This window comes from Gavia stellata, chromosome 29, assembly GCF_030936135.1.
Source record: "Gavia stellata isolate bGavSte3 chromosome 29, bGavSte3.hap2, whole genome shotgun sequence".
Lineage (NCBI taxonomy): Eukaryota > Metazoa > Chordata > Aves > Gaviiformes > Gaviidae > Gavia > Gavia stellata.
The window spans coordinates 3,693,723-3,710,922 of record NC_082622.1 but is presented as its reverse complement, the minus strand read 5'-3'; the positions used below and the strand labels follow the sequence as shown (position 1 = coordinate 3,710,922).

Below are 17,200 nucleotides of genomic sequence, written 5' to 3'. Positions count from 1 at the left end.
TCTGAGGAGGCGGGCGGGCGGAAGGAGCCGGGTTCCGCCACTCTTTTCGGGCGGGGCGGGGAGGCGGGCTGTGGCGGCGGCCAGCTGCGGGCCAGGCCCCGCAGGCCCCTCCCGGAGCCCCGGTCCTGAGGGGAGGAGGGGGCGCTCCCCAGGCCAGGGCTCCAGGGACAACCGCAGCACCCCACCTTCACCCGGCGGGGCCCATCCCTCCCTGCCCGCCCGGGCACGGCCTGGCCTCCTCCGCCCTCGGGGCCGGTGGCGGCGGCTCCGGGTGGCGCCCGCAAGAGCCGCCTTAAGGCGCGTGCGGAACGAGGCTCCTTCGGGCCACCTTAGCCAACTGCGCATGCCTCACCGCGCGCAGGGCGGCTCTGAGAGTTCGCCTGTGATTGGGCGCCTGCCGCAAGGCCCAAAGTAACAGGCGCAGTGATTGGAGGAGACCTGGGTCGGCCGTTGTCTCGGCAACCAGGTGTACGCGTTCCCTCGGCCGCCGGTATGGCCGAGGGCCGGAGCGTCCCGAGACGCACGGGAGGTACCGGCAGGTACAGGCCGCGCCCGGCCGCACCGCGGCGCCTCACCTGGCGGGGGCGGGAGGGGCACCCCCGGCGCGCACTGACTGCCCTGCCTCACCCGGTCAGGTACCCACCATTCCCAGTGTGCACCGCGCTACTTCACGGGGCGGGCTGACGCCGTTCCCAGCATGCACCGCGCCCCCTCACCTGGGCGGGGCCGTGACGTTGCTTCCTGCATCTGCACGGAGGGATTTTACCTCAGGCCTCGTCCCCGCCCCGGCCTGTGGCAGTGCGGCCCTCCCGCCTCTCCTCTCACCCCTTCTCGCCCCCCTGAACCATCATCCGGTCCGCAGGCAGCAGTCGCTGCAGCAAGCAGGACTGCGGCCGTTCATTGAGTGGAGAAAACAAAGGTTATGGCTGACCCGTTACATCTTCGTAGGAAACCAGCCCAGCCCTCCCAGCCTCTGTCCGTCTGCTGCACGTTAATAGTTCAGACTGGTTTGTTTTAGAAACAAAAGGGTGGTGCTACACGGGGTGGTTACACGGGGTGCGCGGTAGCTCTGTAACATGGACGCCTGCCTTTCCGCAGATGGGGATGGATGTTCTGGAGCACGAGGTGCATCAAGCGGAAAAGCACTGCTCGGTACCACGTAGCGAACAGGAACAGCGCTTACGACAGTCGTTTCACAGCTGAAGAAGGAAAACCCCAACCATGCAAAGGTTTTTCTTTCAAAACACAGCAAGGATTCATTAATGAAACCAATCAGTAGGAAGTGGCATCTGGAACAACTTAGCTCCACAGCCATTAGAAGTGTTTCAGGTCCAAAATTGCTCTCCCTGGGGACAAAGCAGCACAAGGGAATAGGACACGCTATCAAATCGTAACCTTCCAGTTGCTGTGTGTTTTGCAAGACGGTGCAAAGTTTGCTGTTTGCTCCCTTGCGGCACTGACCGACTCCTTGTCCTGAACTCCACCCCTGTAAGAGCCCTGTCCCTAGCAACTGCTCAGACCTCTTGCACTACCCATCCCTCGTTGCAGAGCTCATCTTAAGACCTGTACTACCCTTGGTCAGAAGCACACCTACATTTTCACAGAGCTTATAGTTAAACTTCCCTAATGCAGCACTATTGCCAGTGCAGCTCTGTGACTGGTAGTAATAACACCAGAGCTTCATTAGGGAAGCTATCAGTGTTTTTGTCATGGTATGTCTGTGAGAGACTATGCAATTTGAAAAACCGCTGTAACTTCCACCTCACCGTCTCTTGGCAGTCAACAACACTGCCAAGGCAAGGCCTTTGATTCCAGGCCTGCAAAGCACAACGCTTCTTGGGTGGCACCGGGCAGCTTAGCGTCCGAGTCAGGAGGAGCTGGGGCACTCAGCATCTTTCCTCAGATTTTCAGTTGAGAGAGGGTCAGCCCTCTGAAGTGAGTTGTTAAGATGCTTGACTCAGTAAATGAGGACAATCTGCAAAAGCGATGTAACAGCACTGAGTCACCCTTAAAGCCCATTCATCAACAGTAGTGCTTCAAAGTGCTTTTTTTTCCCCTTTGCTTCTTATATAAAACAGGGAAATTAAATGCAGAAATGACTGCTGATTTTTTGACTTGAATACTGCATTAATGTTAGATTTGCCTTTAACTTACACATCCTTTTTAAAATGAAAGCTGGTGGTGTATTTACATGTTTCCTGTATCTCCATATTCAGAATTCTGTTATCGTTGGCTGTTCCTTTTAGGTTTCAAGATTTCCTCCAGTCTTTATAAACAGCATAGGAAAGTAATCTCAAACTCAGAAAAAAAAGGATTTAATTCTCAATTAAAGAGATTTCAGTATAACCAAGTGAGTAACAAAAATGTTTGAAGTTTATGTCTTTGTTTTGAATTTTTTTGCAACTCATAATGATCCTGTTTTGTAACAAGAATAGCAACTAAGTTTAGATCAAGGTTCTTACATTAACTTTGTAATCACAACTGATAACAGGATGAGAAAAATGGTAAAGCAATGTTACTGGTTTAAACCTTGAAATTACTCCACATACAGCGCCCTCGCCTGTACCATCTCCCCATCTCTCACCCACCCAGCTTTGGCCCTGGTCCCACTTTCAATCTTCTTGAGCTCCCCGGGACACATACATATATATTGCATTTCTTCTAGAATTCAGGAGCAAATCTAAACAAATCAGTGGAGTTAATGCTTGTGTAGTGACAGCACAAGATGACCCCTCCTCTCTTTTGCTATCTCACCCTGATCCTTCCCTGATTTGTAGGAATGACATTGGTACCTCTGTTATCTGGCCAGCAGAGGGAAGCAGAAAGATATTTTAAAACCATACTGTTTTCCCAGCCTGCACTCTGCAGGGTTTCCTTTCAAGACCAGCCAGCCCTCACAGGTGCCAAGGGCCTCCTGGGCTTTCTGGATCCAGCTTTCAAGCTACTTCCTCTGCTGGTGGAAAGAGGATGCCCATGGCCCCTGCTGAGAGTCTCCGGCTGTCTGGTGACTACGTGGTAATCCCAGAACTCTGAAAATTAAGTCTATTAAGAATTTCTGAAACTTTGTGTACCGGGTATGTAAAGTAGGTAAATCAAGGAAGTATTTGGCATCTTCCCTCTTTCTTCTTCTGCCTTTGGCATCTTCTCTTTCTTCTCCTTCCTTTGATCTCTTCCTCCTTGCTTGTCTCTCCCATCTCAGTGATATCAGGAGTGTATTATCTCAGGATTGAATAACAGCAATCAAGGACGTAAAGGACAGAAGATGAGGGAAAATGATCAAGGTAGAGAAGTTGCTTAAATACCTTCTGTAGGCGCCATCAGTCTGTCTGGTCAGCTTCCAGGAGTTCCAGATGACCTGATGCTAAGTTCTGACTAAAAGAGAAGAGGCAGAGTCTTAAGGTAGCTTCACAAAGCACTCCCTTCCCTTTGAGAATTTCCTGCTTGAAGGGCAGAGTGGGCAGGAAGCCAAACCACAAGCTACACAAGGGCTTGGCTGATTCTTTCTTAAGCTTTATCCCTAGAGAAAAGTTACTGCACCGGGGAGGGGAGGGGAAGCATTAGATCCATTAACACTAGACCGGTTGGGGGCTGCTGACTTAGTTTCCTCCATCAAAAGCACTTGACTGTGTCCTCTTCAACATTTTGGAGCACATTCCTTTAGCAGGGTAGTCAGGAATAAATGCCAGTACATGAAGTTTACCCACTTGTAATTTAGGCAATGTAAAGAGCTTATTTGCTTCTTACTGCCTGACCTAGAATACCTAACAGGTGAGTTGACCCACTTTTCTAACTCCGCCAGTTTACCACTGCTGTCTTCACACATCCCTACGGGTACTGGAACACTGGAGGTTTGCATGGTATTTCTGACAGACTTACCTCGCAGCTCAGCACCCCCTTGCATTACCAGAATACGATTCAAAGCATTCGAAGGGCACAGAGGTGTGCAGTCACTTTTAGCAGGAGGTAGATTTCCGAGGGCGTGTAGATGTCTAATCTCCAATTACTTTCAACAACACTGAGGTGATGATGGGCACGCCAAACCCAGAGCTGGATGCAGTGACGGCAGAAGGGCTCTGTAGCTGTTTCCCCGACACGTGCTATCCTGGAAGGTGCTAATCAAGAACGTGCTGCCGGAGCAGTAACTCCCCTTTGTGGGGCAGGGCTGAGAGCATGGGACTCCATCCAAGCCTCAGCAGGCTGGTCAGCAGGAGCAGCCAAGCCTGGGCAACACCAGGGAACGGAGCTTGCAGATGCAGTTTTTTATCAGCTGCTTTGGAAACCTGCTGCAATTTTAATAGCCAGTTCTAGCAAATTGGACCAATCTTGCTTTCCTCAGCACAACCCTCTCGTCCACGGAGCACAGGGTGGAGAACCTCAAGCACGTGGCAGGGCTTCCACATGGCAGTGGCACATGGAGATGCAAGTTGAAGACCAGAGCAGTGTGGTGTCTGTTCTGCTTCTAGTTCTGGGGGTTGATAAAAAAATAGCTAGCTCAGGATCCCTGCCTGCTCCATGTGGGCAAGCCCTCAGACCACATCCTCAGAAATCTCCTCCTGTAAGTTTGGCATCCTAGGATTATCACACAGGGGCTAAACTGAAACAGTGTAAGTCAGAGCAGGTCTGCTGAAATTCTGAGTTGCATCACATACCTCAGCTTTTGGTTTGTCCTGAAGCATTTTCCTACAAAGAAAAATAAGTGGAAAAGATTATTTGTGATTATCTGCTTTATAACTCAGGTGGCATTTTTAACGAGGAAGGCCAAATCCGCAAGGATTATGTGTGCAGATAACAAGAACTGGAGATCTGGGATCTGATTCCTTACAGCGCTCTTCCAGTTTTAATGGAAGTGGTACATATCTGGGTTTTATTATTTTTAGCACTGTAGTAGCACTGTTACACTTGTCCATGCATGTAGCAAGAAACAGCTCAGCTGCAATGGAAAAACAGACTGGTGAAGCGATTCGCCCATGATCTCACTATAAATCAACAGCAGCTTCTCCAGCAGACAACAGTGCCTGCCCACTCCCATCTAGTCTTCCCTTTAGTCTATTCTTTTGCAAGAGCAAGCCGAGCAAGAGCCTCCATTCTTCTCCCTACCATTTCTGGTTCTTTCTTAAGGGGGAGCAAGTCATTCCAGGGCTGCTGCTGCTGTATGGCTGTTGGCACCGCTCTTGTCTGGATGGTGTTTTTTAATCAACCATATATTTGTCCTATGCAGGCTTCCATTTCCCCACTTTTAACCTTGCATCTTCCCTGCTGCTTCTTAATCCTGCAGAAACTTCATTCAGCCTTGTGTCTTTGTGTGAGTGGAATAATGCCCAAACTGTTTTCTTTGCTCCTCTTGACTCTACATTGCCTTGTTCTTCAATCCCATGCATCTTATTCTCTTTCCCTCACTGTTATGCCTGTGCTATTTTTGGGGGGCATCTGATCATTGTCAGAATCCAACTCTGAAGTCAGCAGAACAGGAACTAAGTCACTTCCAGGCACTTCCAGAGTATTTTCTGTTGGTAACTGGCAGACAAGACAATTAATGAAGTTCACATAATGGTAGAATGCTCTCAAAGATCATGAACTTCAGCGCTTTCCATCCTACGTACTGGAATCATTTCACATTTATGTTAGTACAAAGTTATTTCTTTCATCTTGTATTGTTCCAGACCTTCCAAATTCCACTTTTTTTCCTGGGATTGGCAGAAGTAGGGCATGTTACCAAGGGCATTAAGCACTTCATGGGACCACGCCTGAAAAGCTGGAGGTATCATGTACGACACAGGCAGGTTTTGATTTATTTGCCTCTATAAATAGAATCCCGCCCAGTCCTCTTTTTGAAAAGCCCAGAAAGAGAACAGAGTCAGGAAAGGTGTGGTGACTGCAAACAATGCATTCTGCCCACATGCTGAATTAATTAGGTGCAACTCAGATGTTACAGGTGAGATTTTAGATTTGCTGTGGCTCCCAATCTATACAAATTGCCATTTAGACAGTAGAGAAATTTGGTCTTCCTCATACTCAGAAATATTCAGTTTTCCATGCAACAGGAGACCTGCATTAAAAGATTATAATTTTGAAACAATGAAGACATCTACTGCAATGCACAATTACAATTAAAGCATAAAATTCGGGGGTGCAAGTGATGGCTTGGAAAATGATACAGGAAATACAATAATACCATCATTTCTGCTGCTGGTACACCTTCAGCTGGAATGTTATGTTTAGTTCTGGCCACCCTAACTCTAAAAAAAGGCTATGGCAGAAATAGACTCAATTTAGAAATAAGAGATACGATCATTAGAGTCCTGGTAAAGACTGAAGACGATGAAGATGCTTAATTTAGAGAGAAGGCAAATAAGATGGCTTGAAATGAATGTGAGATAAACAAGAAAAATGAAATAGTGACCTTCTCCCATATCATATAAAACAGAAGAATATCAGCATGAACTTAAAATCCAATAAATTTAAATTTGAAAGAAGGAAGTAATTGTACAAACACTGTTCACTCTCCATTTGTAAACTAGGATGGTAATTTACCGTGAAAGCTGTTTGGAGCAACAGATATACAAATAAAAAAAATAATTAATAGTAGTTCATCTGTGGAACTCACAGCCATAAGGGCCAGTAAGACCAATTGTAAGTGAGGTTTAAAAGTTGTTTGAATACATATAGACACATATGGACTGTATGGACCATTGCTCTGTTTCAGCATCCCTGTTCTCAAGAGTTATTCCTAAAAGAATTGGTATGTTTTGGTCTATGCTCAGAAAGATGAAGAGCAGGGATATACTGGGGAAAGGAGCTGTCCCGTTAGCATCGGTGTGAGCCTGTGCCCTGTGCTCGCTCCGGGAGAGCAGTAACTCATACAGCTTGGTCAAAGTGTGTGGTATCTCTCTTGCTAGAACAAAATCCCAGGCCCAGGATTCTATAGTGTCACTCATCAGTCTGCAGAGATCAACAGCACCTCATTGTCAAAGAAAGGAACTGGATCCTTCCCTTTACTGGTGAGAGGAAGCATTTTATTTCACACTGATTGCTAAAGCTGCTAAAGTCACCTATTGCCTTTGTATTGACTTCAGTGGACTATGGATCTGGTCTTTAACTGACTCTGTTGACTATGTCTGCAGTACCTATTCGGTGTTGTATTTGGGATGTTTTGAAAACCCAGCCAAGAAGGAAAATAATTTCTCATTGTCAGACAGTTATAATTATGGTGGAAGTCCAACAGCTATTCTAAGCTGCTTTTTCATATGCTCTTACCTTTTAAATTTCTACTGGGGCTGAAATTTCCTTTGCTCAGTCTCACCCAGAGGTGGCCCTTTTTAATTTTGTATGAACCTTTTCAAGCAAAATTGGCAGTGCTCTTGTTAAGTTACCAAAGTGTAAAGAAGGATCCATGCACACACACTTTGTGGACTCATTTAGAATATTGTACTAAGCAATCTGAAATTCGTAGCTAGAGTGGATAATTTCAGGTTCTGTTCTCTCTAACACAAGACTTAAAGGTTGTCTTTAAGGTTTCTTTTGCAAGCTGATGAGCATCTCCACCTGAAAAAGAAGAAATCAGTGAAACGTAGTACCTGAAAAAGTCACTCTTGCCCCATTTCATCTAACAAACCTCGCAGCCATCAATTCTGTATAGCAAAGTTTCTGCTGTTTTTAAAATGCAAAAGGTGATTTGTCCTTTAAAATTACATTTGGTAAATTCCAGGCATCAGTTACTTCCCAGTTTCTTTCCAACTCAGCTACCGACAGTTTCCTTGCTCCCTCTGTTTCCAGGCTCATGCACTGCATGCAAGAAAATCTCCAACTCTCCAGCTGCAAATGCCTACAAGACCTTATCCTGTTTTCAGTCCAAGCAAGGCTTTAGCAAGGGAAACTCTAGCATGTTTCAACAACCCATTGCCAGGAAGATTGAGAAAATTCCCACTCCAGTACCCAATCAATACAATGTAAGGAGGACAAGGTGGGGGGCGGGGGCACAGCTAATCCGTAATGTTTGTGAAGTGACCTTTGATGTTCCAGAAGACACTAGAACTAGCTGTAACCTACCTAGTTTGGGTACAGCTCTCAGGGTAGCTGCAACAGCCCCGAGCTTTGCGCCAGGTACTTATCCTGTGCCTGACGATTTTGAGGTCTGTGCCACTGTGGGCAGTTTGGCACCAGTATCTAAACGAACGAGCATGAAGCTAGGTCAGGTATTTCCGCATGATCTGCTGTCTCACCTCTGACTGTGCTGCAGATGTACCCAAACTGTTGTTGTGAACCTTGAGCACACATCGGGCAGTAAGTCTTCAATACCAAGGGAGGAAGAACACATCCCTGACCCCGGGACAGCAGCAACGCCTGTCCTTGCCACATCACTGGCTTTGATACTGAAAGACCCCCATAGCATCTCATGAGTTTTCATCCCAGAAATCCAACCCGCGTTGGTTGGTTACAGGGAACTTCTGCCAAGGAGCTCAAGGCAGCTGAATGTTACATCTTTAACAGGTACTGGGTTTTGAGGTTCAACCTCAGAGCTGGGAATCAGGTCTGCGTACGTACAACTGATGTAATTGACTGTGCCCTTCCACTTGCTGTGGAGCTGTGCCAGTTTGTATCAGCTGAGGACCTAGCCTTCAGGTTCAGTTCCTGAACCTCCTGCTGATTCACCCTTGTGTAAGTCACTTAACTGTTCTGCGCCTGATGCTCCCCACCCATGCCACGGTGACCAGGCTTCACTGGGGCGTTGCGAGCTTTAGTCCACAGGAATTCAGAGCGTGTTCTGAGATATGGAAGATGTTAACGAAACACAAAGTGTTACTAACAATTATCAGATAGTTTATAATAATATACGCACGGCTAATGGACTTTCCTGTCCCTTCAATGGTGTCTTGCTATAGCTGTGATTACTTTTGGATTGTTTTGCTATTCTTCAGAGAGAGCTTTTGTCTTTTTCTGCACAGCATGTCTGCGTTGCAGCCGTTTCCTAGTGAGCCATCCCCTTTTAAACTGCACTTCAATGCAAGATACATCCACTGTGCAGTGAGGCAGAGCACGTTGACTCTTTATAATATTTGATGACTTTGCATAGCTGTTTAAAACAGAATGAAGATGACACAATTTAATAAGCTTAATAAGTTGCCACTCATCAGCTGAGACATCTTAACTGGCTGCATGTATGTTCTCCAAGCAATTCATGCTTTTGTAAAGTAATTTGATACAGTTTAAACATCAACAAAGGTGTTTTAAACAAACACGTCTTACCTCACAATTTGGGTGTGCAAAGAGCACATGTACAGAGTTACCAAGACTCAGCTGACATGGGGTAATCATGGTCGCTCACACAACCTATACGCTAAGACTGTGAACTTTCTTATAATGACTCACTCCAGCTGAGTATCTGCCCCAGCATGTTCTAAGTTGATTAAACTAGTTTGCAGGCCATAATTATTTTCTATATCATACTATAATGGATTCGCATCATATTATTTTTAACATTGTAAGAATTTGCTTCTGGGAACGGCCTTCTTGAATTAATCACTGACTCATGATTTACTGTAGGAGATAATATCTAACCTACAAGAAGCAGAACAGGAAACTATCTATTTAAAAGATGGCAGTGTCTGATAATTTATGACTATAGACAAAGAGACATCTGAGAAGAAAAAGAAGGCCAGATCCTGCAGTCTTTACATGGCCACTGCTCTCACTCATGCAAAAAGGAACTTTTGTCCAGTAACCGGAGGATCTGCTTCTGAGGCAGTGACAGCTGGAAGTTGACGAATATTGGAGAAAAAATGAGCGAGAAACAAGAAAGCAGTGTCCCAAGCTGTCCTCAAAGCTCTGGGACTAAACCCTATGTTAAAATAAAGCCAGTTAAACATCATGACTATTGCAGGCATTTCACTAGCTGAATATAGGAAACATAAAAAAAAAAAAAAACCAACAGGGAAAAAGCATCAGTCTTTTTGTGTTTGAATCTTTTATGCAGGTTTCTTGCTGCCTCCTCACTCTTGTGCATGAACTGGACTTTTCCACTTACATCAGTGAATTAGCCCTGACTGTTAGATGTTTTCTCTAACTATAGCCTGGTTAGAAAAAGTCGATTTCAGCAGCCAACAATAAAATGCTTTAAATCCTGGAGCACGTTCCAGGAGGTTAGGCTTCATCCTGGGAATCTGAAGAATCCTTTCCTTTGTCCCCTTTCACCGTGATCTATTCCGTGATTCTGGGTAACTCATATAATCTTTGACACCATAGTTTTTTTGACTCTGTAAGGAGAGCCATTCTCACTTTGAGTGTGAGGCTCCTTAGGAGCTGTGGATGAAATGTGATTCTATGTCTATTTTGTAGAAGAGCTGCAGTGTGCATCAGGGCAGTGACTGCAGCAGGTAGCCGAGTGCTCCAGAACAGCAACGTGACCTGCTCCCCCAGGGACTTTTGGCACCTCTGTCCAAGTTAATTAGCTCAAGGGACCGCTAGCAGCATAACAACAGTGCTGCACACTGAGCTTGGTGCAAGCTGCAGGAGAGCACAAACACTCCGGCAGTTATCTGGAGGCTTGAACGAACTGAAATACAGATTCTTCAAGTCATCCTTAGCTCAAAGCCATCAGCACACCCCGCAGCCCCAGCAGCGACCGCCACAGAGACATCTCCCTTTCTCTGTAGCCCTGTCCAGGGGCTGCACGCAGATGCCCCTTTGGTGTCCTGGCAGCACCACCTCAAATTCTGTGCTCAGCTGGTGACTTGAACAAAACCAGACACTTACAGCTGACATCGGAGAAATCTGGAGACAGCAGTTAAACACACAAAGCCGCATTTTCTGCAAGAGTTTCAAGTCCTTGGCGTCTGTATAAATGCAACCTTTACATGCTGGGCAGTCACATAGAGACCTACCTACACTTGGTAAGCACTCCCAGATTTTGGCCTTAATACTGCCTACAGCTGTATCATTAGAATCCCTCACAATGGAGACAACTGGATTTTAAATGTGGGTTTTCCTTTGTTGGTAATTACCCACAGGTAAAGTCAAAGGCATTCACAAGCCCTTTTTCTTTTTCTGAAACAGACCTGGATGGATTTCTGCAAGCAAAGCAACAATGTTTCTGGCCAGACAGTGTTTGTGTCCAAAACCACAAGAGGATTAACTTTGGAAAAAACTTGGAAAATGGCCTCTCCATGTACGTGAGCCTTGAGTTGGGAGGAAAGATGTTGCTGGTGATTTTGGTTCCAATTCTGCAGGGTGCAGAGCACCATCGCACACAAATTCAGGTCACTCAGAGCTTCTTAAGGCATATTAGCTTTAAGCAGGTGTCAGGACACTAGTGAGCCTCCCTTCCAAGAGCTGTGGGAAGGTCCCTTTGAACCTCTGCTGAGACAACCATCCGGAAACCTTCCTGACAGTTTTGAGTAGCCGTAAGGAATCACTAGAACACCCCACAACTCAGTGTAAATGCCAGAGGCTTCAGGAGAAGCCACATTAGTGCATAATGTACCAAGCTCCACAGTTCTCTAGCTGCAGAAGAAGTCTACTGCCGGCCCGTTGCCTGGTGAGGTTTGAGACCTGGAGTATGAGGGCACGTAGCTTTGTAGCTTATCTTACAAGTTATACCCCATGTGAGTTCTCCTTCTGTTTGTTTGATTCTTTAAAACTGCGAATATCTCCATTTGTTCCTATGCTCAGGACAAAGTTTAGCGTTGCCTTATCAGTGTCCCTCGAAATAAGCTCTGCCCGGGACAGCACTTTTTAAATCCAGAAGTGATTTCCCCACACAGTCCTGTTATACCGGTTCTTTTTCCTTCTATTACATTCACTGACTGATGCCCTCCCTTTCCTCAGTGCCACTGTTGCGACCTTGTTTGGTATTTACATCCCTTTCCTGTTTGTTTTGTAGGTCACTACAACATCAACAATTCCCTCATCAAGGTGTCTCCCAAGGGTATGACATCTTGCTTCGAGTCAAAGACCTCCCGCGTAACAAGGCTGGACAGATTTACTCCAACCTATCAGCCACATAAACCTACCAAGGAAGCAAAGAAAACTCCTTTCAGGTAAGTCCAGCCTGGAAAATGTGCCACTTTCATAGGACATACGAAAACAGGTCAGACAGCAGAGTGATCCCGCAGGGTCCCACTAGATCGCCTGGTCCATTGTGGCCAGTTATTGCCACGGGTTTACAGGAACTGGCTCCGAGGTGGAAGTGTTACAGTGCACTGCCTTGAAGGGGAGTGTGGGTTGATAACGCCCTGGAGCAGTGTATCAGAGGTTCCTTTATCAGATGATCTCTCAGACATTTACAAACAGTAATTAAATACTGCACCACCCTTATGATGTAGGGGTAATTTCTTATGCCCACTGTACAGAGCAAGAAGCCAGAGCACACATGACCTGCAAAAAGATCCTTCACGTCCCAGCCAGAGGCTTGAAGCACCAGGCTGTGTTTCTTTTGCATTGCCAGTGCCTAATCTCACCCCCAGAGCAGCACACGGGGCATAAAGTGTCCAATCTGGGCACCACTGGGCAGGAAGGGTGAGGGATCACAGAATCACTACGGTTGGAAAAGACCTGTAAGATCATCAAGTCCAACCATCAACTAACCCCACCATGCCCACTAAACCATGTCCCGCAGTGCCACGTCCACACCTTCCTTGAACACCTCCAGTGATGGTGACTCCACCACTTCCCTGGGCAGCTCATTCCAGTGTCTCACCACTCTCTCAGGAAAGAAATTTTTCCTAATATCCAGCCTGAATATGCTCATGGCTGCGCAGCAGCTCAAGGAACCTGATGGGTAAAACATGGGCGTTTCCTCAGCCCTTGCTAAGGCTGGGAATTAGAGCTGGAAAGAGGCTTGTAAAACTTTCAAGTACTTCCTTCAAGCCAGAACTGCCATTCCCACGTATTCCATCCTGCCGCGTGTTTCAAAAAGATGAAAAGGCATGAAAGGAAACTCCCTTCTCCCAAGCCCTCCTCCCCCTTGGTATCCTTATGAGAAGACAAATAAATCTGCCTATCAGCAAATTGTTCAAGTAAATTTACTGTCACCACGCAGTGACGTTGCCTGGCCTAAGATTAAGATCAACAATAAATTCCTGACCATGGAAAAGAATGAGAACATGAGAAAGCCCACGGCTCTCCTTACCCAACAGGTATATCTTTACTACATCTCTCATCAGTTGTATCTTATAACAGGGGTTTTGTAAAAAGAGTGGGAAGCTGTAGGCTGGGAGGGAAGCAATGCCAAGTGGCATTTGATAAGGACAGAGGGCTAGAGGAAAGCACAAATTAAATATGAGAAGAGAAGATCGCCAGTCTGTATTATCAGAAAACAAAAAAACACTCCACGCCCAGCTGCTGGGGTTAGAGCCTGCTCCCTCTCCCGTTTCAGTCAGTGGGAGAGAATGGGAGGAACTCCCAGCTGGAGTCATTTGGCATCGCTGTCTTGGTTTCAGCGCTATCTTGCTCTGGAGTAGCTGAGCAGCCACGTCTCTACAGAGACTGGACCACTGGCACGTCTTTGTATTTTACAATAAACAAAGCGGGCTGTCTATGGCATTGCAATTGGACCCTTTTTTCCCCAGATCATTTCCCGAAGATTTTGGCTTAGGAGGATAAAACATCCACCTCCCCAGGGCGCTTAACAGAAACCACTGCTTTTATTTCCAGACATAAAACCCCATCAGTGTGGGACAAGTTCCTCAAATCTCTTTCTCTCCTGACAGGCAGAAATTCTGCTTGACTCTCTCCGCTCCAGCCATCCCACCTGTAAAGACCCTCCTTCGCCTGGGCCTGGGCAGTACAACCTTGTGGATTACAAAGGGTCTCCGAAGCAGGACTGCTGAAGTGCTGTGTTTGTCTCAAACACAGGGTGATGGACAGAGCACAGATCACAGGAAGGGTTCCCTGGGCAGGTAAATATAAGAATTGTTCTGAAGTGCTTCTCTCTACTAGACACAGAAAAACACAAATGTGACTGAACAGCGCTATTGCCCACTCAACAGGAAAAAAATGAAGCACAGAAATTAGGAGAGCCCACCTGCAAAGGCACGTGGATACCTGAAGCACACACCGTTTCTAAAAGGCATTTAACTCAGTAGCACGTGGCATGTAAGGCCTTTTGTGAAGGGGAGACAGTAGGTTTATAATGAGCATCAAGTGTCTAAATATATATATATATGTAAAAAAACATGTATAATTCTTGTAAGGTCAGAGCATAGCGTCTCCTGACACCTTTAGATGGTCCAATATCATTGCAGATCTGGGCTGAATGGTCTCCAAAGGGCCACACAGCAGCAGCGTGGCAGAAGCAGCACTACAGTCCTGACTACCAGCTCTTTATCCAACTCGTTCATCCATATTTTACAATATTATTCTTAAAGGCAAGATTGAAAAAAGCATGTTTGCAATGTAAGGGCCATTAAAGTATCACTGAGTGTCAATGCATTTGACAAACGGGTTCTGTGAGTGCTGGTGCATGTGTAAGACTATCACATAATTCTGGCTGTTGGTACAACAGACGTTTCACCTGCAATATTTTTCTATTTGATTGCAAGAGAGGAGCACTTGCAGGGAGAGAGGAGAAAAAAAAGCACATCTTACAGTAGAAAGAGCCTCTGTGCCCCAGCTGGAGAGCAGCGTCACAGAGCACCGCAGCATGGTCTCCTTGGTTTTATACCCCTCTGGCTGTCCTGTCCTCCATAGGCTTCACCGGACCTTTCCTGACATAAAGCTGAGTAAAATGGGAGAAGAAACACATCCTGCAGCTCGTAATCAGGAAATGCCTGGGGAAGTAGGAGGAGGGACCCACCCTCTGTGAGGAATGGGTTAAACACACCACGCTGACTTACAGACATGCCACCAGGCCCTCCAGCCAGGGCCAGCGGGCAGCTGCCCGACTCCTGCAGGCAGTGCTCTCAGCTGGAGTTGTTCCTCAACGGCAAAGGGACAGCTCACACAAGGAACAGTGCCGAATTTTGACCCTGATGTTGGCATTGATAAGAGGGAGGCAGATGCAGGGACAAATCCTGCTGCAGGCTCCTTGCGTTTCGCAGTTCTTTCCTGCGCCGACACGGAGCTTGTCATGGGGTGGAGGTAGAGCTCGGCTCAGCCTGGGCGGATCGTGTCCCTCAGTGCCCGTTGGCTAATTGTTGCCAGGCCCAAGTAACATTATTTTTTCAGTTAGTCAGACTCACGTTTCTTGCCCTGTTTATTTCTGGTAAGATTCTTAAGTCCTTCTGGGAAGTTACTGAAGGGCTGGAAAAGCAGACAATAGCCATACTGCTATTATTTCTAGTGTTTGAACTTACAAAATCTGCAGATTTTGTACCAGCCACAGACAGTGAGAGAATACGCTGGTGCCATTAGTCTCTCCAGAGCCCTTGTGGCAGCAGAAATGGGGTAATGGGCTTTTCTGGAGCCACGTCCAGATCGTATCCCAGACTTGTAATGTACTGCGCCAACACGCCAACTCCCCAAGAGCCATTCCGCTGACTAAGCTAGGACAAGATCCCCAGCCAACGGAAATCAGTCCGTTTCAGTTAAAGGAGCAGAGCTAGGCCAGTTTATTCATGCTGAAGATCTGGCCCAGAATTGTGAAGGATGGTTACCAAAATTAATTAAAGAGGAAGGGAATGGGCTAGAAATACCTTCTGCAGATGGTAGAGAAATGCCCTCTTTCCTTTTCATCAGCCTTTTATGCCAATTTGATTAGAAACCCATGCAATACCACGTCAGTGCATGAAGAGGACTAGGGGACACCATCACCACAGACACAGCCATCCATGCAGTCTTCGGTCTGTTGGTAGGAAAAAAACCCTACATCTCCTTTCCACTCTAGCCTGAAAAGAGGGGAAGAAAATTCCACTGGATCAAACCTCCCAGTCACGAGATTAGAGGTGACTCGAGCCCTTTGCCCACAGAACTATTCTGTACTATACCACAACAAGCAGAACTACGGGGGATGCAACATACTTCACAATCAAATCAGTCAGTGGCTGATACAAAGCAGCAGCTTTATTAAATGTTGGTTATTCAGCTGTTGTTGATCCCAGGCTGTTTGGAGCCAGGGTCTCAGTGTTTCCAGGAACTCCGGGTAGTCCCTTGCCATGGGAGTCGCAGTCAAATGTACAATCAAAACAACCCTCGACAAATTAAACCTAGCCCGGAGTCTGTGCACGCTAAATGTTAGCACTAAGCCCTACTTCTATGGCCAAGGACACTTTCCAGCTGAAGATACCAGGACATTCACACAGGCTGAGGGTTTTAGTGCCCATCGCACTGGTCAGAAATTAGTTACACAAATCCAAGGAACGATGTGAGGAAATAGGTGAGAAAGCAGAGCGGAGAGGACCCTCACTAGCTGCATTAAAGCCTTCCACACTGCAAAACAGACGCAGGCAGAGTTTCAATTTCCTCTGTCTTTGATCCTCTCCGATACCCAGCACAGCGCCAGGGCATCTCCAAACACAACGTGTGGGTGTCCTAACAAAACACAGGATGCTGTTTTTCCCTTCATAGTGGTGGAGAACCACACCACACACCGAGATCCTCAGCTGCTTGGTTGATGATGCAAGGAATGAATAAGCATGAATAAAGACATAGAAACTGGGTGTTATTTGTAGAAGTGAAGAGCAGAGCCCTCCACCCATCGCTGGGGATACCAGAGCTCTTGCACAACTCAGCTCACATGCTGCTACGTTTCTCTTTTTATGCATCTCTGTCATTGCAGGCGCTTATTCACCCAGAGCACTCGGGAAGCATTCCTTCATCTACAGCTACGGTGGGATGTGGCTGCCAGCGCTGCGAGCAGCAGAACCCGGACACCAGAGCAGGGTTCCTCAAACAGGACTTCTGTCACACTCTGCAAAGCACACGCTAGCTCACAGTAAGCAGCCCTCTCCTCAGCCTGCCACGGCTGGCTGGTAGCTCAGCAGCTAATTAGTGGTACTTGGTACTGTATATTGGAAGATGATCGTTAGCTAAAGTTGATTTGAAAGCTTCTGGTTTTGTAGATGTTGAATAATTCATACAATTAACGGGAGTTGCAAAAAACCTGCTCTTGGTGCTTTCATCTGATAAACCAAAGAGAAAACAGGTGCTGGAGACTGAGCACGCCCATAGATGTTACCCTGACGGGGAGTCCTGTCTTATCCAGGTAGAAACACGTGAGAAGGGCAGCGCGGGCAAATCCTGCGCCTCTGCCGCTTGCTCACTCAGAGGA

The 17,200-nt window shown here is 46.7% G+C and overlaps 1 protein-coding gene across 1 annotated transcript; it reads left to right on the top strand.

Moving 5' to 3' along the window:
• The first annotated feature begins 492 nt into the window (after positions 1-492).
• On the top strand, positions 493-13,823 carry STPG1 (sperm tail PG-rich repeat containing 1). Its single transcript, XM_059830661.1, is given in 8 exon segments — positions 493-529; positions 2,247-2,350; positions 6,897-6,998; positions 7,794-7,946; positions 11,050-11,161; positions 11,876-12,032; positions 13,704-13,741; positions 13,744-13,823. Coding segments are annotated over 8 exon segments (783 nt in total).
• The last annotated feature ends 3,377 nt before the right edge of the window (positions 13,824-17,200 follow it).